Source organism: Molothrus ater, chromosome 16, assembly GCF_012460135.2.
Source record: "Molothrus ater isolate BHLD 08-10-18 breed brown headed cowbird chromosome 16, BPBGC_Mater_1.1, whole genome shotgun sequence".
NCBI classification, from domain to species: Eukaryota; Metazoa; Chordata; class Aves; order Passeriformes; family Icteridae; genus Molothrus; species Molothrus ater.
This window is the reverse complement of record NC_050493.2, coordinates 5,487,110-5,506,401: the sequence shown is the minus strand read 5'-3', so window position 1 is coordinate 5,506,401 and position 19,292 is coordinate 5,487,110. Positions and strand designations below refer to the sequence as shown.

The window sequence follows — 19,292 nt, the reverse complement described above, 5'->3', positions numbered from 1 at the left end:
CATCTGAGCTGTTTGGCCACAAATCTCAGATGTTGCTGCCCACTTTACAGCCCAGCACCAGCCTCTCCTGGTTCCTTCAAAAATCAGAAAGTTCTGAGTGAATACTAATCCATCTCTTGAGTCCCTTCTCCAGACAGCCTCTACTCCAGAAGGAGTAAAAACTTGATATGCTTTCTACATGTTATTTCTATTTTTACATCTATATAATATATGACATACATTAAAAAAATATCAAACTATTAAAAAAAATGCTTCCAGCAACAGCCCTCGTATTTCGGTATTCTTTGAAAGGAAGAACAACATTTCAGCTTTAAAATCTCCCAGGCTTGGCACTGTTTGTAATAAAGTTTGACTGAGGACCAGGATCTGTTTCCATTGTGCAAACCCAGCAGATAAACAACTGCCCTGGGTTGTCCAGGGCTGTCAGCAGTGCTGCCACCACACTCAGCAAAAACCACCTTGGGATCTGCAGAGTCAGATGATTTCCTCACGCCATGGGAAATTCTGCCTGTCTCTCACTTTTCTGTTTCTGTAACATGCCCTTGGTTTGTATTATTCTAGAAGCATCTTTTTACTTTAAAGAAATCTCTGACATTCTTTGAATCTTGCCTGAATTTAAATTAGGCAATGAGAAAAATAAGATCTATATAAAGAAAAGTGATATGTACTAACAGTATGGCATAAATAATTCAAAAATAATTGTACCTCAGCACCTTATTTTTCAAATTTTAGTACATGATAAATAGTACTGCGAGGCTTAGGTAATTCACAGCACACATGCAGATAATATTATCTATTATTTCTACTTCAGATGATATGAATCTTGTAGTTTCACATTCCATTAGTGAGGTCTTTTCAGATCTCTCTCTATTCCTTTGATGGGTGATGGAGAAATCCATATGTGCAGATCCATACGGCAATGAACTTTCCAAGCCAAGCACAAGAACAGCAGCTTCTAGGAGAGGGTGGCTTGCCAAGACAAACAAGTTCTGCCAACATTTTAACATCACAGAAGGTCAGTTAGGTTATAATTAAACCTAATTACCATTCTCTAGAATTGCAACATCTTTTCACTTCAAGTCGCCTAATGCTCAGAAAGGATGAATTTTTATTCTAGATTTTCCAAGAATCACATTAAGCAGACAATGGAGTATTCCCCTTACATCTGAATCATCACTTACCATCATAAAGGAACAAGGCATTGTCATCATTAAAAGGAAGAGATTTGACTACTTTATTTAGCCACTAATACGTCATCATTCCTGCTTTTCCCTATTCCTCTGAAGTAATTCCCTATTCCTCTGAAGTAATTGGGTTTTTTTTTCCTTCTGTTCAGTACCACTCTGGGGTTTTTCCATTATTTCAAATTTTTTTTTCCCCAGAGTTTTATAACCTTTCTGCTTCAGCTCCCTACTTTTAATCCTCTCTGTATCTTCAGATCTTCCTGTGTGCTCCCTGGGCAAGCTGGGGATCTGACAGCAATAACTTTTCTCTGCCAGCTGCTGCCTTGGAAGAGAACTGTGCTGGGAACCACCTGAACTCATCTTACCAAGGAAAAGATGAGATAAAAATTAGTAAAGCAAAGTCTTTTTTTCTCTCCCTTTTTCCTTTTCACACAGGCCAAGAGAAAGTGAGAGAGGGGGAAATGGAAAAATCAGGAGTCATTTGGCTGCTCTTTCTCCATCAGGAGTGTAAACCTGGTCATGCTCAGCCTGGTTTCATTCAAATGAGCAAGGAACTGATCTGGGCTATCAAAGTCACCCAGCTCATAGGGGAGACCCTTCAGCTCCTCAGGTGCAGTAGCTGGTTCTGCAGTTTGAGCTGGCATCAGCTGCTGCTGCTGCATGTGGCCATGCCATCTGCATGGTGAAAAAAGCCTCTCCCAGCTAGGCTGGCCTTCCAACAAAATGGCAATTTGATCCCTCTGGAGACTGGAAAGCATCAAGGACCATTTGTTTTTAGAATCAAATGACAAAGCTGGAGAACTGGAAGACCTGCTCAGCTTGTGGCACACTGTGCCAGCACTGGGGACCCCAGCAGAGGGGGCACAGGATGGCAGTGCTGCCAAGGGGAGCCAGGGCCTTGGTGCAGCCCTTGGAACCCTGCTGCTCTGCTGCAGGGCTGCTCTGCTGCAGGGCTGCTCTGCAAGCAGCAGGAAGAGCAGGATGCAGTGAGCAGCCCTGCCCTGCACACTGTGTGCCTGATTCCTGCCATCAGTGCTCTCTTCATTGACTCCCCTGGACTGACAGCACGAGGCACAGCTTTGTACAGCTGTGCTCTCCTGCTGCAGACAGTCCCTCAATAAATAAAAATGACAGTTCCAGTTATCATATGGCACACTGAGTCCCACCTGTCCTACAGGAGATGCACATGCCATCAGGCAGTTCAGATGCCACCTCACCCTCACTTCTGTCATGGAAGGCTTTTATTGTGGGTGGGGCAAAACACAAATCCACAGCACTCTTTTGTTTACTTCCAATTATATTAATTTCTTGCATCTATAAGATTTACTTATCCTCCCACAGATTATTCATGCCTGTAGCCCTGCAAAAGCATGTAGACTGAAATCCTTCACCCACTCAATATGCTGGTGAGCTTGCAATAGGGTTTCCAGAACCTGGATTTTTGTCTCCCTTCCCCAGCTAGTCTATTACTTCTTAGATTCATTTAAATCCAGTTATTTCTTTTGCAGTCTTACTGGGTTGAAGAAAAAGGTCTGAGGTGTAAGAGGACTGTTTTTCTATAACTGTAAATTGTTTTTCTATAACTAATAGTGGTTCAAGATGGTCCAGGCACATTTGGGGCTAGAATGGTGACTATGGCAATGTTTGCCTGGTAGTTCAGCATCTTATGACTACCCCTGTTAAGTCTACAAAATTCAAATTGTCTGTTGCTGAAATAATCCCTCACAACCTATTGCTGCACATACAACCCATAGACTCTGTATGACAAGACCAAATGACAGAGCTGGTTTTCTATTTCAGGGTAACTCGGTACAGGTTAAGTGAAACTCTAGAATCAAATTTGTTCAAATATTAGTTCAAATATAATTTCCTATTCTCCCATGTAACAAGACAAAAATCCATAGAGATAATAGTGGAATAACAAGCAAAACCCTACAGCTTGTTCCTTTACTTTGCAAACCTGAAATGCATTATCTGGAGATCCACCATTTACCAGAGCACACACAGCAGAGAGCAGCTGAGCGCATGGTTCAAAGTTATCTGTCAATCCATTTGCAGTTCAAAACACTGGTGAACTGCTCCAGCTGTTTTTCAGATCAAAAATATTATTGTCATTTTGCTATCTCTGCATGCTGAGGGTTATGTAACAAAAATGCACATGTCCCTCTGCCTGGAATGCAATTAATTTCCTCCCTCCCCACTGCGAGTGGTAAGTAACAATTCAGACAGTCTGGATGCTTCAGTTTTGAGCACAGGCAGGGATGCAACCCTGGATGAATTCCACATGGTAACCCACTATTTGTAACATGCCAGTCTTCTGGAGGTCTTACAGCCAGGGTATGTTTTGCAGTTTGGAAAAAAATAAACATTATTTTCCTGTTTGTACATGACCTCTTTACTGTCTGTGGGGTACCCTGAGTGCTTCACTGCAGTTTTTTAGTTTAAGCACAGACTTTGCTTTATGCTGGTATTTTAAGTCTTACAATAAGTGTGCTAACTGGCTGAAGGGATTGCTAACAATCTGAAATCAGCCACTATACTTGCTGTACACTTTGGTATGCAAAAATCAGTCACCGTACACTATTAACTTTAAAATAGTGGCAAAATCCCATCTTAATCTACAAATATCCAAACATTCTGCAGGTGGGTGAATTCAGACTCTGTAATGCTTAACCACTCCATGGAATTTGCTTTTATAAAGAGAACAACTGGAAGTCCTTTGCCTAGAACAGAACACTCAAGAAACAAAACTCATTTTCTCAACCCAATCTTTTTTGGAATGTGCCTTTCATCTCTGTAAGTGTAGCTAAGCCCATGATATTTATATAACAATTGTAAGATCTTCAGGACAGGAGCTGCCTTTCTATAAAATGTTTGCACCATACTTAACTTCTCTCTGCTGTTGCTGTAATAGAAACACAATGGGGTGATCAACTCTCCTCCAGGGTGTCAACTGAGATGAAACATTAACTTAGTACTTAACTGCAGCAATTTCCTTTAATGTGTTATTGCTTGGTACAGCTTGCTCTGGGTTACTGGTTTACAGCTTACTTCTGTAGGCAGCACCTGCAGAGGTTTTACTGTTCTTACCTGGTTAAATAGGCCAGAGCCCGCTCACATCCCGATGGCTTTTTGGGCTCCACCTTTTTTATGGGGATTCCAGCTTCCCTCATCAGCTGTTTCTCCTTCTTCTTGCGCTCTTTTTTTAATTTTCTTTCCAGTTTTCTCTTTTCCTCTGGAGTAAGTTCTTCCTCTTCCTCTGCAATAAGCTCTTCCTCTTCTTTTGTAGCCTGAAATAATTAATGTTTAAATGAAGTGTTTAACTTTCTATAGGAAAGTGAACAAAACATGCATAAATATAATTAAAGGGCACAGGTAATATTTAAAACCAGAAGGTTCAGGTTTCATATTTTTACTGTTCACTGTACTTCCATCACCTCTCTGCTATGCCTAACTCCCAAAACTGCAAATGCTGCACTCAGGGAGATCTGTCAAACTGCCCTCTGTAGATGTTGACACTGCTCTGAGAACCACAGGAACCTTCCACCTATGTATTAAACATCATTTCTAACACTTCTTGTGCTGTTTGTTCTCCCACACTCGGTCCTGAGGAGGGATGTGATCAGCAGAGGCTGTTTCACAGTGGATGGAGGGTTTGGATGATTTTTCAGCACTCCCACATTTCAGTGGGAGCAGTAAGGTTTCCTGACGATCTTCAGTTTGTGTTTGCTGTGTAACCACACACTTCCCTGGACTGAGAAAACCTCTGTCTGCCATGCAGAGGCTTCATCTCAATTATGCCAAGGGCAAAGATGTGACAACTCCTTCCTTCATCCAAGACCTCTTGGAGATCCTTTAGCAATCTTGAGGAAACACATGCACAATCTTCAATAAACATACACAGATACATATCTCACAAAGGCTGACATTTCTTTAGGTTTGCAGGCAGAACAGTTAATTATTCACATCTAAAACCATATTACCATAAATATATGCATCAGTATATCCCAAATGAAAATAAATATTTTACATACAGATGAAGAGCTTTAAATAGTTTATCTGACTATAAACACTGTGTTTATCCTGGAAAATCCAGTGTGAGATTATGTTGTGTAGAAATAAAATGGTGTTCCAAAGCAAGATGAGATTCATTCCAGGCATTCCCAGATGTCTGAGGGACGTCCTTGCCAGGTATGGTCCTCTGCTAGAGCCTGGGACACCCACGGAGGCCAACTGGGTGAGAAGGAAATGCTCTTCCTCTTCTCCCTGCTGCCCCCTCACCTGGTCAAGGAATCTGTGACTGGAACCTGAATGCACAACAAGATCAACTGCTTTATGGCAAGAGTGGTTAAAACCACTTCATAAATTCACAAATCCCTGGTGTTACATTAATTTGTGTCAGTCAAGGGCTTTGAAACACAAATCCAGACACAGAGCTAAATAATGTTATTCTTGCTGACATTCAACCAAAGAATGTTAAACAAGGTAATACCTGAACACAATCTTATTTGCCAAAGACACCTGTTGGGGTTTAAACATTTGTTCAGTGTCAATTCACCTATCATCTAAGCTGACTCTGACTCATCTTTTCAGCTTGGTGTTTTCACAGACTGAAGAAAGCTTAAGAAAGCAGAAATCAGAACTAATGGAAGTAGGACACTAAAGTGGAGTTGCTTTTTCTTGTTTAAAATACTTTTTAAGTACTTTTATGGAAAGGCCAGCATTCATTGCAAACACATGCAAAAAAGCAACATATGTTGCATTAGTATAGAAGACATTTTATAGTTCATGCTGAGAACAAAATAATATTTAGGGTGAAGGTAGAATTGAATTGTTACACAGGAAACAACGTTTTCATTTGAAAAGCCACCCTGGTACTTACTAAAATAACAATCCAGCCACACAAAGCCCTACAAAACACTGAGGGTGGTCATTTATAAAGTGTTTGTAAAAGATTACTACAGCAGCTGTCCAACAGACGACACACTACAGTTAATCTTCTTTTAAAAATAATGTAATGAATTTGTTTACTTTTCTGTGAGCCATGAAGCTTTCAAATAAAGTGACTGTGGCACATCATTAGAGCCAGTCTGATAAAGAAGCCTCTGCTTCTTCATACTTACAGTAAATGCATATCTTGGTAACTTCCCTCCCCCCCCTCCCCACATTCCTCGCATTATCAAAAAGCTTTTTATCCTTCTCCCTGACTGCTCCATTAAAAACAAAACAAGTTGCTCCCTCTCTGTAGGTCCCAACGTAAATACCAAGCCCTAACAACGTTTGTTTCCAGCATGGATGGGCTGTGGGCTGTCTGACACAGGAGCATTGTTCTCCTGCAGGGCTGTCCTGGCAGGAAAGGGTCGGGATTTACAGCTGGAGGAACGTTCTGCTGCCCCACAGCATCATCCAGGGAAAACTGGATCAATCAGCCTCTGAATGGGACTCCCAGCACAGGTACTGACAGAGTCCTCACAACAGCTCAAACAACTTGTCCAGTTCCAAATATACTTTTATCCATCCAGGTCAACTTGGTTAATTCAATAGGATGTGCCACAGTCTGTCCTAGACTGGTTTTTAATTTGAAAACCTCAGGTGTTATGTGCTTCAGAAAATACCTACATTGGTGGTGTAGTCTGTACTGAAGCTGAGGGTGATTTTATCAGTGAGGGTAATTTAATAGCAATTTATATTAAAAAAAAATCTTCCCCCAAATCTGGGGTCTTGAAAGAAAACAAAACCAAACCTTCCACTGGAATTAAAATCCTAGCTGTATTTATTATTTATTAATCTATTGATGCACCTCTCCTTTCCTTAAATCAACAGCCTGTGATTTTAATTTTGTTTTCCCCAAACCATTAGCGTGACTGTTCATCTGGAAGATGTTTGTGACCCATTTGGATTAAGAGTTTTAGTGTTATGTCATTATTTAAACTAAAAAACCCCACCACAGGACTTCATTGTTTTGAGGTCATAAATATTCCAGGTTGGCTCCTTCTATATTTATAAAGTGACATCACAATTTGTAGCGCTACAATTTAGCCTTAACTACAACATTGTAAAGTCCCTATTTGAGCATGTGAGACACTTGTTTATTGACATGATAAATTTAAACCACATGCACACAGAAAAACAGCACTTGCTTATTTGCAAAGCCTGCTGAGAGCTACCACACCACCTTGGGTTGTGGGCTCATTAGATCTCAACCTAAACAAGGTCAGGCCAGGTCAGCACACTTGAATGAATGACATTCAGAGGAGAGCCAGTGTTTTCTTGTGATTAAGGAGGTGGGAGTCTTCCACTTGTAAACTTTCCAGAAGGCCTGAAAAGGTGCTAAAAGGGATATTGCCACTGGATGCCATTTTTTGAGTGAAAGGCATACCCCAAATCTTTCACACTTTTGCTCATAAAAGCCCACGTCAGCTTTGCACAGGCACAGAGATATAAGCAAGCAAATTCCCAAAGTTTGTATCATACCATGTCCATCTGCTGGCAAAGTGCTGTGGGTGCCAATACGCTGCCTTTCATCAATGCCAGTCTCCAACTTTCTGAACTGTGTGTAAATATAGCAATATGCTCTAAATAGTCCAAGACATCTGACTCAAAATAGCTGGAGGCTTCAGCTGTAGCACTTTTAGATACCAGTTGAAGTTTTCCATCATTCTTTGTAATCTGGAAATATTGCACAAATTCGAAACATTTTATAAATGATCCTTAGAAGTGAGCTTACAATCATAAATGGGGAGCCAGCTCACACAGACAGGAAGTGTTTAATACTATAAAGCAGCCCTGCTAAGCAATACAGAACAGAGAAATACAACTAGAACTGTAAGAGAAACTAGCAAAAAGATGTACAGGTTCCCTTGAAGATACCTGATCTGTTTGGAGAGTGGCAGAACCAAACTGGTGCTGTTTTTGAGGGCAGTTTTTGTATCTGCATAAAAGCTTCTACTCCCAGGGGACTATGAACTGCAATAGCTGAGCAAGCAGCACCAAGAAGGGAATAACAGCACTAATAACAGCAAACTAATTGTGCTGTGCTTCCACAGAGCACTAAGTGCATTTTTATATTTGCTTCCAGTCCTTGATGGCCGCACACTTAAGTAGAACTGAAGATATCTCCTAAAGACTTCTGTTCCTCCTCCTCACTCCTTCAAAATTCCCACATTTGCACCCCTGGCTGTCCTTAAGCCAGCACACAATAATGTTGGCAGAGTCAGAAACTCTGAGGAATTGCCACAGTGAACAGAATACCCATCTATGACATTCTGCCTTTGGGATTCATCTCTGTAGGTCTGAACTTCCTGCCTGATCAGGGTTTTGGCTTTGCTGCCAAACCTATAGAAGGAACCACAAACCAAGCCACAACACCAAATTCACTATTTATTAGAACCAGTGAATCCAGCTCCTCCAAAACCAATATCCTTTTATCCTTTTCTCCCAGTGCAGCACCAGAAGTCTGTACAACAGCAAAGCAAGCAACAGCAGAAATTCAAAGAATTAAATAACAGTGACAAATATATAAAAAGGACATCAAATTTTTGAACTCCAGAGAGTTCAAAATGGAGGGGAAATGGATTATATGGCTTATTTCATAGTAGGAGCATTGTATCACCTTGTTTGTTCACGAAGCTCATGTTATTTCATAACTTTTAACATAGAGAAATGTCAAAAGGGGCTTTGTTCACTGACCAAGAGCTACTGACACATTATATAATGGCTTCTGCTTAGGAGCAGCCTTTTGCCCCCCAAATGCCCTGTGGACAACATCAGCATGCAAAATGTCCTGTTTCTGCCTCACACAATGCACATGAACCCAGATAAATAACTGGCCATCTGCCAGCCTAAAAACAAAAAGCGGAATCTATAAACACAGATCAAAACCCACAGAGAAGAAAGGCTGGCAGACCCTTAGACAAAAGGTTCATAAAAGAAAGATTGACAAATTATTTACTATCCAAGGCTGGCCAAAGGGTTGTGCTACAACTACAGCTAGAGAATTTGCATAAAACAGTTCAAGGCCATACAAAATTTAAATAATTATTTTCTACTATTTAGCATTCCATGAAAAGAAGAAGTATGACCAGAGAGGGCATTTGAAATTTCATTATCATGCAGAAAGCAAATTTTAAATAAAAAGCAACATGTAGAAGTACTCTTTATACAATGTCTCTAGCGCTTACACAGGAAGACTTTTACAAATTATGTACTGCTCAAAGGAAAATATGACATTTTTGGTAAAAGCAAGGTGTTTGTAGAATCTCAACTCCTCACAACAAAAACACTGGCAGTAATTTATATTAAGTTGATTAGGAAAGCTTTCTGTAGATTCAACCCAGGCAGAGAAGCCTCAAACAAGTTCAGCAGGAAACCAGATTGAAGTAAGAACAGCTTTTTTATCTTTCTGTTCCAGAAAAGGATTCTTTTTGTGGTCATGTAAATGTTGGGACTTAGTTGTTTTTTTTTTAAAGCCTCCTTGTGTATACAGCTACAGTATCTCAGGAACACAAGGGATCAGGTAGCACCCTAAACTTGCAGCTGTAATTTAGAATAGATGCACCTTGATGAGTTTGAAACCTGGTTTAATTTACAACTGTGTGATCTTTGCATGTCTCAGATTTACAGCCAATTGCGAAGAGCACATAAAGTGCTATCATTAGCAACTGCTGAATAAGAAGAAATTGAACAATTTACTGAATTACATGAAAGCATTTACAGGCACACAGAATACACAACTTAAAGAATGCAGCTTGTTGAATTCCACTTTATAGACTGTTAGTCCTATAAAGTACATACTCCTGTGCTCTGGCAGATTAAGTTCTGAGGCATAAATTAGGATCGTATTGTATTTCTCATTTTTCTCCACCAGTATCACAGCCCTGAGTACAACAGAAATACTTGAGACACCACCACAACTGCAGACTCGGGGAATGCAGCTTTGCTTCATTTGCAACTACAGTGCGGCCAGGAATTTTCACATATTTGCTGAAGGATTTTGCTTACTCCCCCTACTCTTAATTAAACCGTGTTAAGGAATCAGGAGAACACGGAACTGGAAAAAAAAAAAAGAACTCCCTCGGAAATCATTTGTATCCACATCCCTGTGGCTTACACACAGCCCTTTTAACCCCTCCCCAGAAACGCAGAGGAATTTTAATAGAAGGAGCACGAGACTGTCGCAGCACTCGGCGCTTTCATTGCCACCAAAGTCGCCCCCTTTAGTGGTGCTGACAATTTCTTCTGAGGCTTAAAAAGGCTTTGGGCTGTGAGAGGAGGTAGAAGCAGAGCAGAGGCTGTTTTGAAATCCTTGCTGGAGAATTAGAAAAAAAATAAATAAACCAACCCCAAACCACGAGCTCGATCTCCTCCAATGAAAGAGGTACCACAGGGTGTAGGCAGGTTGCCAGGCGAGCTCGGCAGCGTGACCGCACTGCATTGAGTTTCTTTAATGAAAGCCAGGAAAGAACACATTACACAGTGTTTCTTCTGAGAGCCAGCGAGCCTCCAGTGATTGAAATCAATAAAAACAGTCGGCAAGGGGCCCAGTGGGGGAAGAGAGAAATCTCCACTACAGCATTCAGTTTGCTTTCCACTTTCTCCCTCCCCCTCTAAAGTTAAACTCCGAAGATCACCATGACAAGCTACTTCGCTTCCAGCGCTGGGAAGACGCTGGTGGGGATTTAAAGGAAGCGAGCGCTTTCCTTCGCCTCCCTGCCTTCGCTCTCCCCCCAGCGCGGAGGAAATGAAAGGCTTGTTCGGAATTTGAATCCCGCCTGGAAAAACTTCATTGGACAAGTGCATCGTTCTGCATTTCAGGAAAGGGATGGATTTTACGGTCAGAGAATGCTAAAAGGTGAGAGGGAGAAGCAAAGCAGGAATCTGATCCAGCCGGAGCCCACGAACAGGGTAGGATGTCCAAGCCGGCGGAGGGGACCTGTGGAGCTGCGGGACGGACTGCGAGCAAGTGCCTGAGATCATCCACATCCTGAGGCACCTGGAACGCCGGAACACGTGACGGACACGCCAACCCAGGTAAGCAGAACCTGCTTTTGACAATCCCCCGTGCCGCGTCCGAAAGCCCAGAGACCCTTGTGCTCCAGCCTGCACAGTCTGCCCCACGTCCGCCCTCGTTAACCTCGGGCGACTTAACGCTAAGCTTGTCCCGTCTGAGAACCGTGTCAGGCCACTAATCCTCACTGAACTATAAACCGTGCACAAAAGCCCTTTGTTTACCCGTTTTGTGTTGAATTTGCGAGCTGACAAGGTAGGACAGGGCCATTGCGTAAGTGCAGCCCCCCCAGGAGCTGCCGCTCCACGCGGGCCCGCTCGGAGCAGGGGAACGCGGCTGACCCCGCACGCTGGAGCTGCCTGTGATCTATCTGAGAGAGCGCCACTAATGGATTTCTAATATGGTCCATATTTATCTATTTTATTTATGTATTTTAATCACCATAGCAGCCACATACAGAACATACTTGCACCGAGTTCCATGTGCTGCTCTGCACCGCGACTTGCAGCGTGCATGCACGGGGGCTAGGCTGATTGTTTTGTCAGAAAGAACTTGGCAATCAGTTGTTAACACAGCCAAGGGGGATTTCTGACACGTTGTTTAGGAACGACCGACACAGGTTTATGCAGCACGTGTGTATTTGCCGTTACCCTAATGCAAACAGGCTTTATCCCCAATAAAAATGGGGAAGGCACAGATAACAGCTGTAGGTTACAACATTCTTCTCAAGTTTTTGGCCAACTTCAGATGATTTACGTAGACCTCAGTGAGACACAGAGAGTGAAATCAAAGCCTGCCTTCCGCAAGGCAAGCAAAAATAACGATAGCTCCATCTCTTCTCCAGCAGAGACAGGAATTCACTGAGACAGATAATAAATAGGTGCCTGTGGAGCAAGAGCAACAGTGCTTGTCCCCCTCACGCTGGTCATCAGGAGATGTTGACAGCAACACACATGCTCACTGCTGGAGAGGGACTGGATGCCTCCACTGCCACTTAAATGTTTCAGAACCTCTTTATCCACAGCCTGTAGGGCACAAAGTCTGAAGGTAGAGAGAAGAGACTCCAGCTCAGTACCAGCAGACAGAATGCAGGAATTTAGTACAGCAAGTGCAGATGTGCATCTGCAGGTGCAGCGTTGCTCTTTCCTTGGAAAACACACACTGCTAAAGGGTCATTTTGTTATTTGCACGTCACACAGAAATGGATGACTCACCCACTTAAAGAATGACTCGGAGAACACCCCCATGACCAAAAGTAAATGCCCTAAGTTGAAGCATGAACTGTTCTGATAAAGCTACAAAAATAGCTGAGGCAGTATTTAAATAGTAAGAAGTTTCTAGACCAATTTATTAATCCAGTTTTGAACTTTTCACACAAAAGGATTCCAAAATTATAGCTGAAGGTGTAATTAAAGAACAATCATTTACAACAAAAAAGCAAAGTTATGATTCATAATAGAATAGGATCCTACATGGAGTTCTGGGCATACCCACAGACCCACAATTCATTCTGCAGAGTCAGTTCTCTGTTTTGCCTCCCCTGCACAGATCCTTTGCAGAAATGACAGCACCTTTATAGCTCAGGAATCACAGCAATCATTCCCACACCAATCAACAAGTCTGCTTTGCACTGCTCTTGGAGCTAAATTTATCCTTATGCAGAGGAACTCATTAAAGTCTTTATTTAACATTTCAGACAAGGAAAGCTTAGGTGGGACTTACACAACACATACTGCTTGTACTGACATTCTCAAGCTCAAGTGATATTCCTTCCCATTACTCCCTCATCAAAAATAGAATTATTACCTTTAAAATGTGGGATATTTTTGTTCATAGTGATGCATTTTTCAGGAGCCAAGTGGCATGAGTGACCACTGTTAATGGAATATCTTCTTTTCAAGCACACAACATAGAAAGAAATGTATTTTCTCCATCAGAAGTTGTGATCAAATATGGATATTCTAGCAGTCATACCAGGGTTTTTCAGGCCTGTCAATGTTATTATAGCTGATTCTGTGCACAGTGACCTATCCTTCAGACTCTGCCTCTGGAAGAATCCCATGTTGCTTTGCTGAGTTGGGTACAAAAGAAAAGAACTATTGGGAACCAATTCCTCATGTTTCTATCAGTCTTGGAGGTCCCATATCAATGGGAGTACTTTGTCCTCAACAATGAAACACATCTTCATCAAAAGCAAGAGTTCCTAATAGTTCATGGCAATTGTCCTTACAGCAATGCTTGTTGGTAAAAGAGCTGTTTGAAACCAGTCCATAAGGTTTTGAAACAGTCAGAAAACTAGATGGAAGTATTTTAAAGGTGGAAGGACTGACACTTTGTTTTAACATCCCCCATGTAAGTCTTTATGAAGGAAAAGATCTGTGATTATAAAAACCAAGTTGAATGGCCATTCAAAAAATGCTGAAATTCAGCATTAAGGGTGCAAACACAAGAGTCTGTTGAACACCTGGACAGCCTGTGTTCAGTGAAACAATATTCACGCCTGCACTGGGGGGAAAAGAGTGTTGCCATCCCTTTCAAATGAACATGATCTGACACTTCTTGAATATGGTAAAGCTTCAAGGTGTCTCCTTTCCTATTTATACCAGTGGTTCATGTTCACAGTGCTGGATTCACTCAGCTGAGTATATTTAGTTTGCTCAGTCTCAAATTGACAGCTTCTCTGTAATGTACCCATTCTGACTTAAAAATGGAACATAATTAACATACAGCTGGAGAAGGTACATTTTTGCCATTTATGGGAAAGATTAGTGAAGCTGAAGATTAAATATTAAGTAGAAAATAAATGTTATTGGTCCATAGGAAAGGTGGTTTTCCCTGCAATACAAACAGGAATCCTTGTATTTGACTTAGGAAGACATTTTTTGTTAAAAACAAGGTCAACAAAACCCATAAAAAACTTCATACCTCCTTACCAACAAGCTGTCACTGTCTTCAGCTGCAGTTAACAGGATGTATAGCTACAGGGAATGAATGTCCTGGGACATACACACTACTCTCAAACCCTCCAGATTCTCTCAGACCTAGCAGAACTTTTTTTCCTGAATTTCTTAGTAAAAACCAGCACCAGTTTTACTCAGTTATACCAAGACCTTCTTCAAAACCAAGCAAAATATTCCAGAATTCGTTTGATCCATACCTGCATTTATATACACTCAGCTGCACATGCACACGTAGGCAGGAACACGCAACTTTCAATTTGTGAGAACAAGACCCAAGAGAAGACACAGGAAAATGGAGTGGGCAGGATTCATTTCTTTAGCAGAATGTGATCATTTCATGATTCAGTCGCCCTAAAATAGACACCCACAGCAGCACTTGGAACATGAGCAGCCTCTCAACTGTCCTGCACCTTCATCCCGAGCAGTATAAGGGTATCAATAACCTGAGCACAGGTTTGCTTTAAAATCAGCTAAATAGTTTGGAAGACAGAGAACTGGACTCTCAGTTTGGTTGAGAAAAGAGAGACACCTTAAACAAAATAAGGAAGAAATGTGATGGGCATTACTGATTTCTGCATTTGACTTCCTGCCTAGTGATAACCAGAGACGGATGATTGATATTGTGACAATTAATTTGTGTGAAATGATCCTTTTTCTAAATATATGTCATTTCCACTAAGAAACCTTTGAACACCTGCATGCAGAATTTGAAAATGTTTAAAGAAACAAGTACTATAAAACTGTATTTCAAGCACAGCTCAGTTGCCACTGAACATCCTGTTTGAAGAAGTTCTTTCTCAAGGAGAATGGTAAGGGAGGAATGTTTTTAAGAGCTGGCATGAATTACACAATCGAACTTTCCTTCAGGTCTGCGTGCTGCTCTTCAAATCCCCATGAGCAAGTGCAAGTGGTACTTAACATGACTGGCAGGGAGAAAGAATTTGAATTTGTTTGTAAGTTTAAAATGGTCTCCTGAAAGTTCCTTAAGAAAATTCCATCCATAATTTTGAAAGTCTTTGAAAATAAAGTGCAACACATTCAAAAATCCTATATATTTAGCAATGCTTTACATGCTTTCTGTTCTTGTGAGATCTCTGGTAACTATACATCTGTGATAACAACTTTTAAGCTCTCCAAATTTATCACACAGCTGAAAATACTGAAATGACATCTGGTTTTTATAGCATCAGGTGTGCCTTCATTATGCGTTTGTGAGGCAGAGCAGAAAATTGAAAAACAATTATGATTTAAGAAGCTAAATTAAAACCTGTTGACTGTTTAGTAAAAATGCTCCATAAAACCTGTTTGTATTCCAGCATACCCCACTGAAAAGCATCATTGTAAAAGCAGCACAAAACAAGGTGTCGGTAGTGTTTGCGTATTTTGGAATTAAGGCATCTAGAAAATTATCCTAAAATCAAATTGTATTAATTTGCATTTCAATAATAAGTAGCTTAAGCATATTTATAAAATAAGTACTAGAATTTACATAAACAAAATTTACAACTCATGATAGTTTTAAAGCCAGGCTTTACCTGCTGAACTTATATTTTACATCTTTAATAAACCAAGTATAAATACAACAGGAAGCAACAGATGCCCACGTAATTTTAAAGTTAAGTACAATACAGAATGGAAAACTACAGATGAAATAATATGTGAAATACCAGAAAGCCTAGACTCAGCAACAGGAGGATTAAGCTTATCACATACCTATTCTGTTATCATGTAATTTTGCAGGGATCAAAAGAAAGTGTTAAGATAGGACCAACAAGGAACTTCTTCATGGCACACAGGGCAGCACAGGACTGGAGATGGCCATGAGAGAATGCAGATGGTCAAAGGTAAAGGTTTGAGTTGTTACTGAACCAAGAGTCAACATTTCCATAGTGCATAGGGATAATGGCTACAGTGGGATTAGACTGCACAGCTTAGGAAGTGAAGTAGTTTATGAAGTAGTTTATCTCCTTTTAAAAAGGAGAGCAAAGGAAGAGAGAGAAACAGCAAATGGAAGGTCTATCTCAAAGGAAACCCTGATCTTCAAAACAAAATTTTAAACAATTAAGTAGTCTGGAAAAAAGCCAAGATGTCATAATTCATTGTTGAATGGCAATAGAAAAGCTTCATATTTCTTTTTGTAATTGCAAACAATAAAATATACTTTGATACAGAAAAATTAAACTAAAATTAAAATGAAAATATTCTGCCTAAATGAGAAACATTCCATTATTGTGAATGTGAAATGAGCAAGCAGATATGATACTTCTCTGTTGAAGACTGAAGTAAAAGTCAATATGTTTCCTAAAACATGTTAAGTAAAATTGCAGTCTCCAAAGGAGACAAAAAAAAATCAAGTTTCACAAAGAAATTTCCTTATCATTTCTTTTTTTAAACTTTCTTTAAAAAATAATGCTTTCCCTTGCATTACTGGGAGCTAAAATTGTACTGGAAGGTCATAAGGTGGAAAATGGAGATAAGATCTCCTGCCAGGGATGCAGGAAGCATGGTTACTGAAATGTGAAGTCAAGGACAACAGGGATCTCTGGAAAAATTAGGGAAGCCAGGAAAATCAGAACCTGTTTTTCTATTAAGAAAGCAAAGACAAAACATTGTACTTCCTGCACAGATTCTTCCAGATTCACTGAGTGAACTCTTCAGTTATTTAAGGCTTTCATAAAATCTGTCATTGAACCTTAAAAACTTTTGACTCCAAAAATTCCAAAGCAGTTTTGAAGCACTGGCTTACCTCCCACTGTTCATGACCAACCAAGCATCCAGTAACAGTAACTGGTGAAAATTCATTATAGATTCCAACTTTCAAGTTACAGAAAGTTGTCACAGCCAGATTTATGTAATTTAAGTACTTGATGACTTAAAGTCTGCCATACTTTATGAAAAATAGGAATAGAAAATCTGAAATAAATACACAAAACACATGAAACAGAGCCAGCAGCAAGGTCAGCAAAGATTGAGGTTGTGCAGAATGATAATAGACCTGGGCCCTACAGCTTCCACAAAATGGAAAGCTGAGCTTAACCACCAAAGGAATTCTGCAGCAGAGGAACAGTGAGAAAAGCTCCAAGTAGTAGGTAATAAAAGTTTGCATAACATTTTTCAACTGGCTTGTAGTTATTTTAGGGCATCTGAGAGTTTAGAAAGGTACCACACCGTGGTTTAACTACTGTAATTAACATAATTAACCATTCTGGTCTATGCTTTCTGATGTTTGGGTGCATGATTCAATTCTAGTTGGAGTCAGGGTTTCTAAATTTCAAGTGTTTTTAAGCATCAGCAGAACATTCTATTACTGCATTGCTGGGCTAGGTTTGGCCAAGGGTGAGATGTTGTGGTTAGCAATATCTGATCTGAGATACAATTTCATAATTACTTCAAGGATTCCTGCTGCTCTAAAGAAGGCAGTGGGAATTATTTGAACAACCAGAAAAAGAACAACAGTGATATATACTGAGAATTCAAACAGCACCCAAAATGGAGAGAAATGCATAAAGTCTGCATACAGGAGGCCCTCACTGGCAAAATATATAGAATGTTCTTAAGCTGACAGTTTTATAACTCTAAATGGTTTCGCAAATGAAATCCAAACAAAAGAGCAGAGATGTACTCTAAATCACTCAGCAATTGCTAGTTAGAAAAACCAGCAACCACTAACTCCTGCAAACAAAAACAGTTGCCTTAGGAAAGCTTAATGAATGGGAAAGATGTCAGAGTTTTTGTTGTTCTTCTTTCAGCTTTATTTTTCTGTATTCCTGAATCTGTACACATAATGATTCAGTTCACCCTTACAAATACTGTATAACCAACTATCAATCACAGCAACTTTTTATATGTTGAGAGCAGTCAGATACCAAGTGATAAAGCGAGTTCAGGCAGAGGGCATATGTTAAGCAGCTGGGAGTCCTTTACTCTGTCTGTAACCTAAAAGCTTAATGTCATTACACAGAGCTCTGATTTCTTCCTTGCCTGCCTTACACTAGAATACCCACATTATATGGAATAGAGATTATTGACTTAATGGAAGAGATACAGCCACATAGTGACTGCAGTGGAACAAACAATGGGCTTATAAATTAGATGGAGCATATTCTGCTTACAGTGAAAGATTACACAACCAAGTGCTGCCGTTAAGGCTCTAAAGAAAGCTTTACACTTATGAATAAAAATCTCAGGTAATAGTTTTAGGAACAATTTAAACCTGCATAAGTCAGTACTGCTGCTGAAAGACACACTCCCCATCTCCCACCTCTTCCTTGGCACAAGTGTTTGCAGAGTTTTGTAACCCATTTGGGCGAAAATTACCCTCTGTCCCCTCACAAAAGTTACTTTATTACTAAATCAGTTTGTTAATTTGATTCACTGTGAACATTTCTGCCAGCAAAAGGAGGAGGTGACACAAAGGTGGAAGCAAGTGGAGGTGCAGCTTGTGGGATCCCACTTTTTGCACCCTCTGGCTGAAGAGACCATTCCTTAAAATAAACGTGAAAGTGTAAAATACGTAATGTTGCTATGTGTATCCTACCTTTTACATACTGGGGTGATGAACTGCAGCTTGTCAACTCTCAGATTACCACAGATCATTTGGTATTTGTTGCTCTTTAGTAACATCATGCATTGCTGTTTTGGGCTTTCAATTATTTCCCTCTAATTTCAAAATGACTGTAGAGGTCTAGTGAAGGCAGAAAGCATCATTTTTGCTTCTAAGGGCCTGAACTCAGGTGTTTCATATTATTAAAAAAATATAATTTTGATTTATTGCGGATGCAGGCAAGTAAATTTAAAAAAAATGGCAACAGACAACCAATATAGCAATTAATAAATGTCTTACAGTGTACAGAACTCACATTTCCACAATACTGAGAGTACTTGTATCAAAGGGAGGTTCCGCTCTGTTGTCCATCCTCTCAGGTGAGCTGCTGGTTCAGTTCATTTCTCCTCTGGCTGATGTTTTCTGGCTGCTGGAGCTGTGACTCCTGACCTGCAGTGTTTCCCTGTCCAGCACAGACTCTGGTTACCTGCCCATCAGAAACTCTGAGGCACAGCCAGGGAACAAACAGGCAGCTCCCATTGGAGCTGTCAAGGTTTTGCAGCCATTTCAAGGTACAAATCCATTGAGAAGATGCTGGT

The 19,292-nt window shown here is 40.5% G+C and overlaps 2 protein-coding genes across 2 annotated transcripts in view; one reads left to right on the top strand and one right to left on the bottom strand.

Annotated features, from left to right (window-relative positions):
• C16H7orf50 (chromosome 16 C7orf50 homolog) overlaps positions 1-19,292 on the bottom strand; it is a 123,527-nt gene that overhangs the window by 23,317 nt on the left and 80,918 nt on the right. Inside the window, exon 3 of the mRNA XM_036392161.2 lies at positions 4,275-4,474. Coding sequence (XP_036248054.2) covers positions 4,275-4,474 — 200 coding nt within the window. The remainder of the gene's footprint in view (positions 1-4,274; positions 4,475-19,292) is intronic.
• Positions 10,473-19,292, top strand: part of GPR146 (G protein-coupled receptor 146) — a 49,144-nt gene continuing 40,324 nt past the window's right edge. Inside the window, exon 1 of the mRNA XM_036392159.2 lies at positions 10,473-11,213. The gene's annotated coding sequence lies outside the window, so the exon portion shown is untranslated. The remainder of the gene's footprint in view (positions 11,214-19,292) is intronic.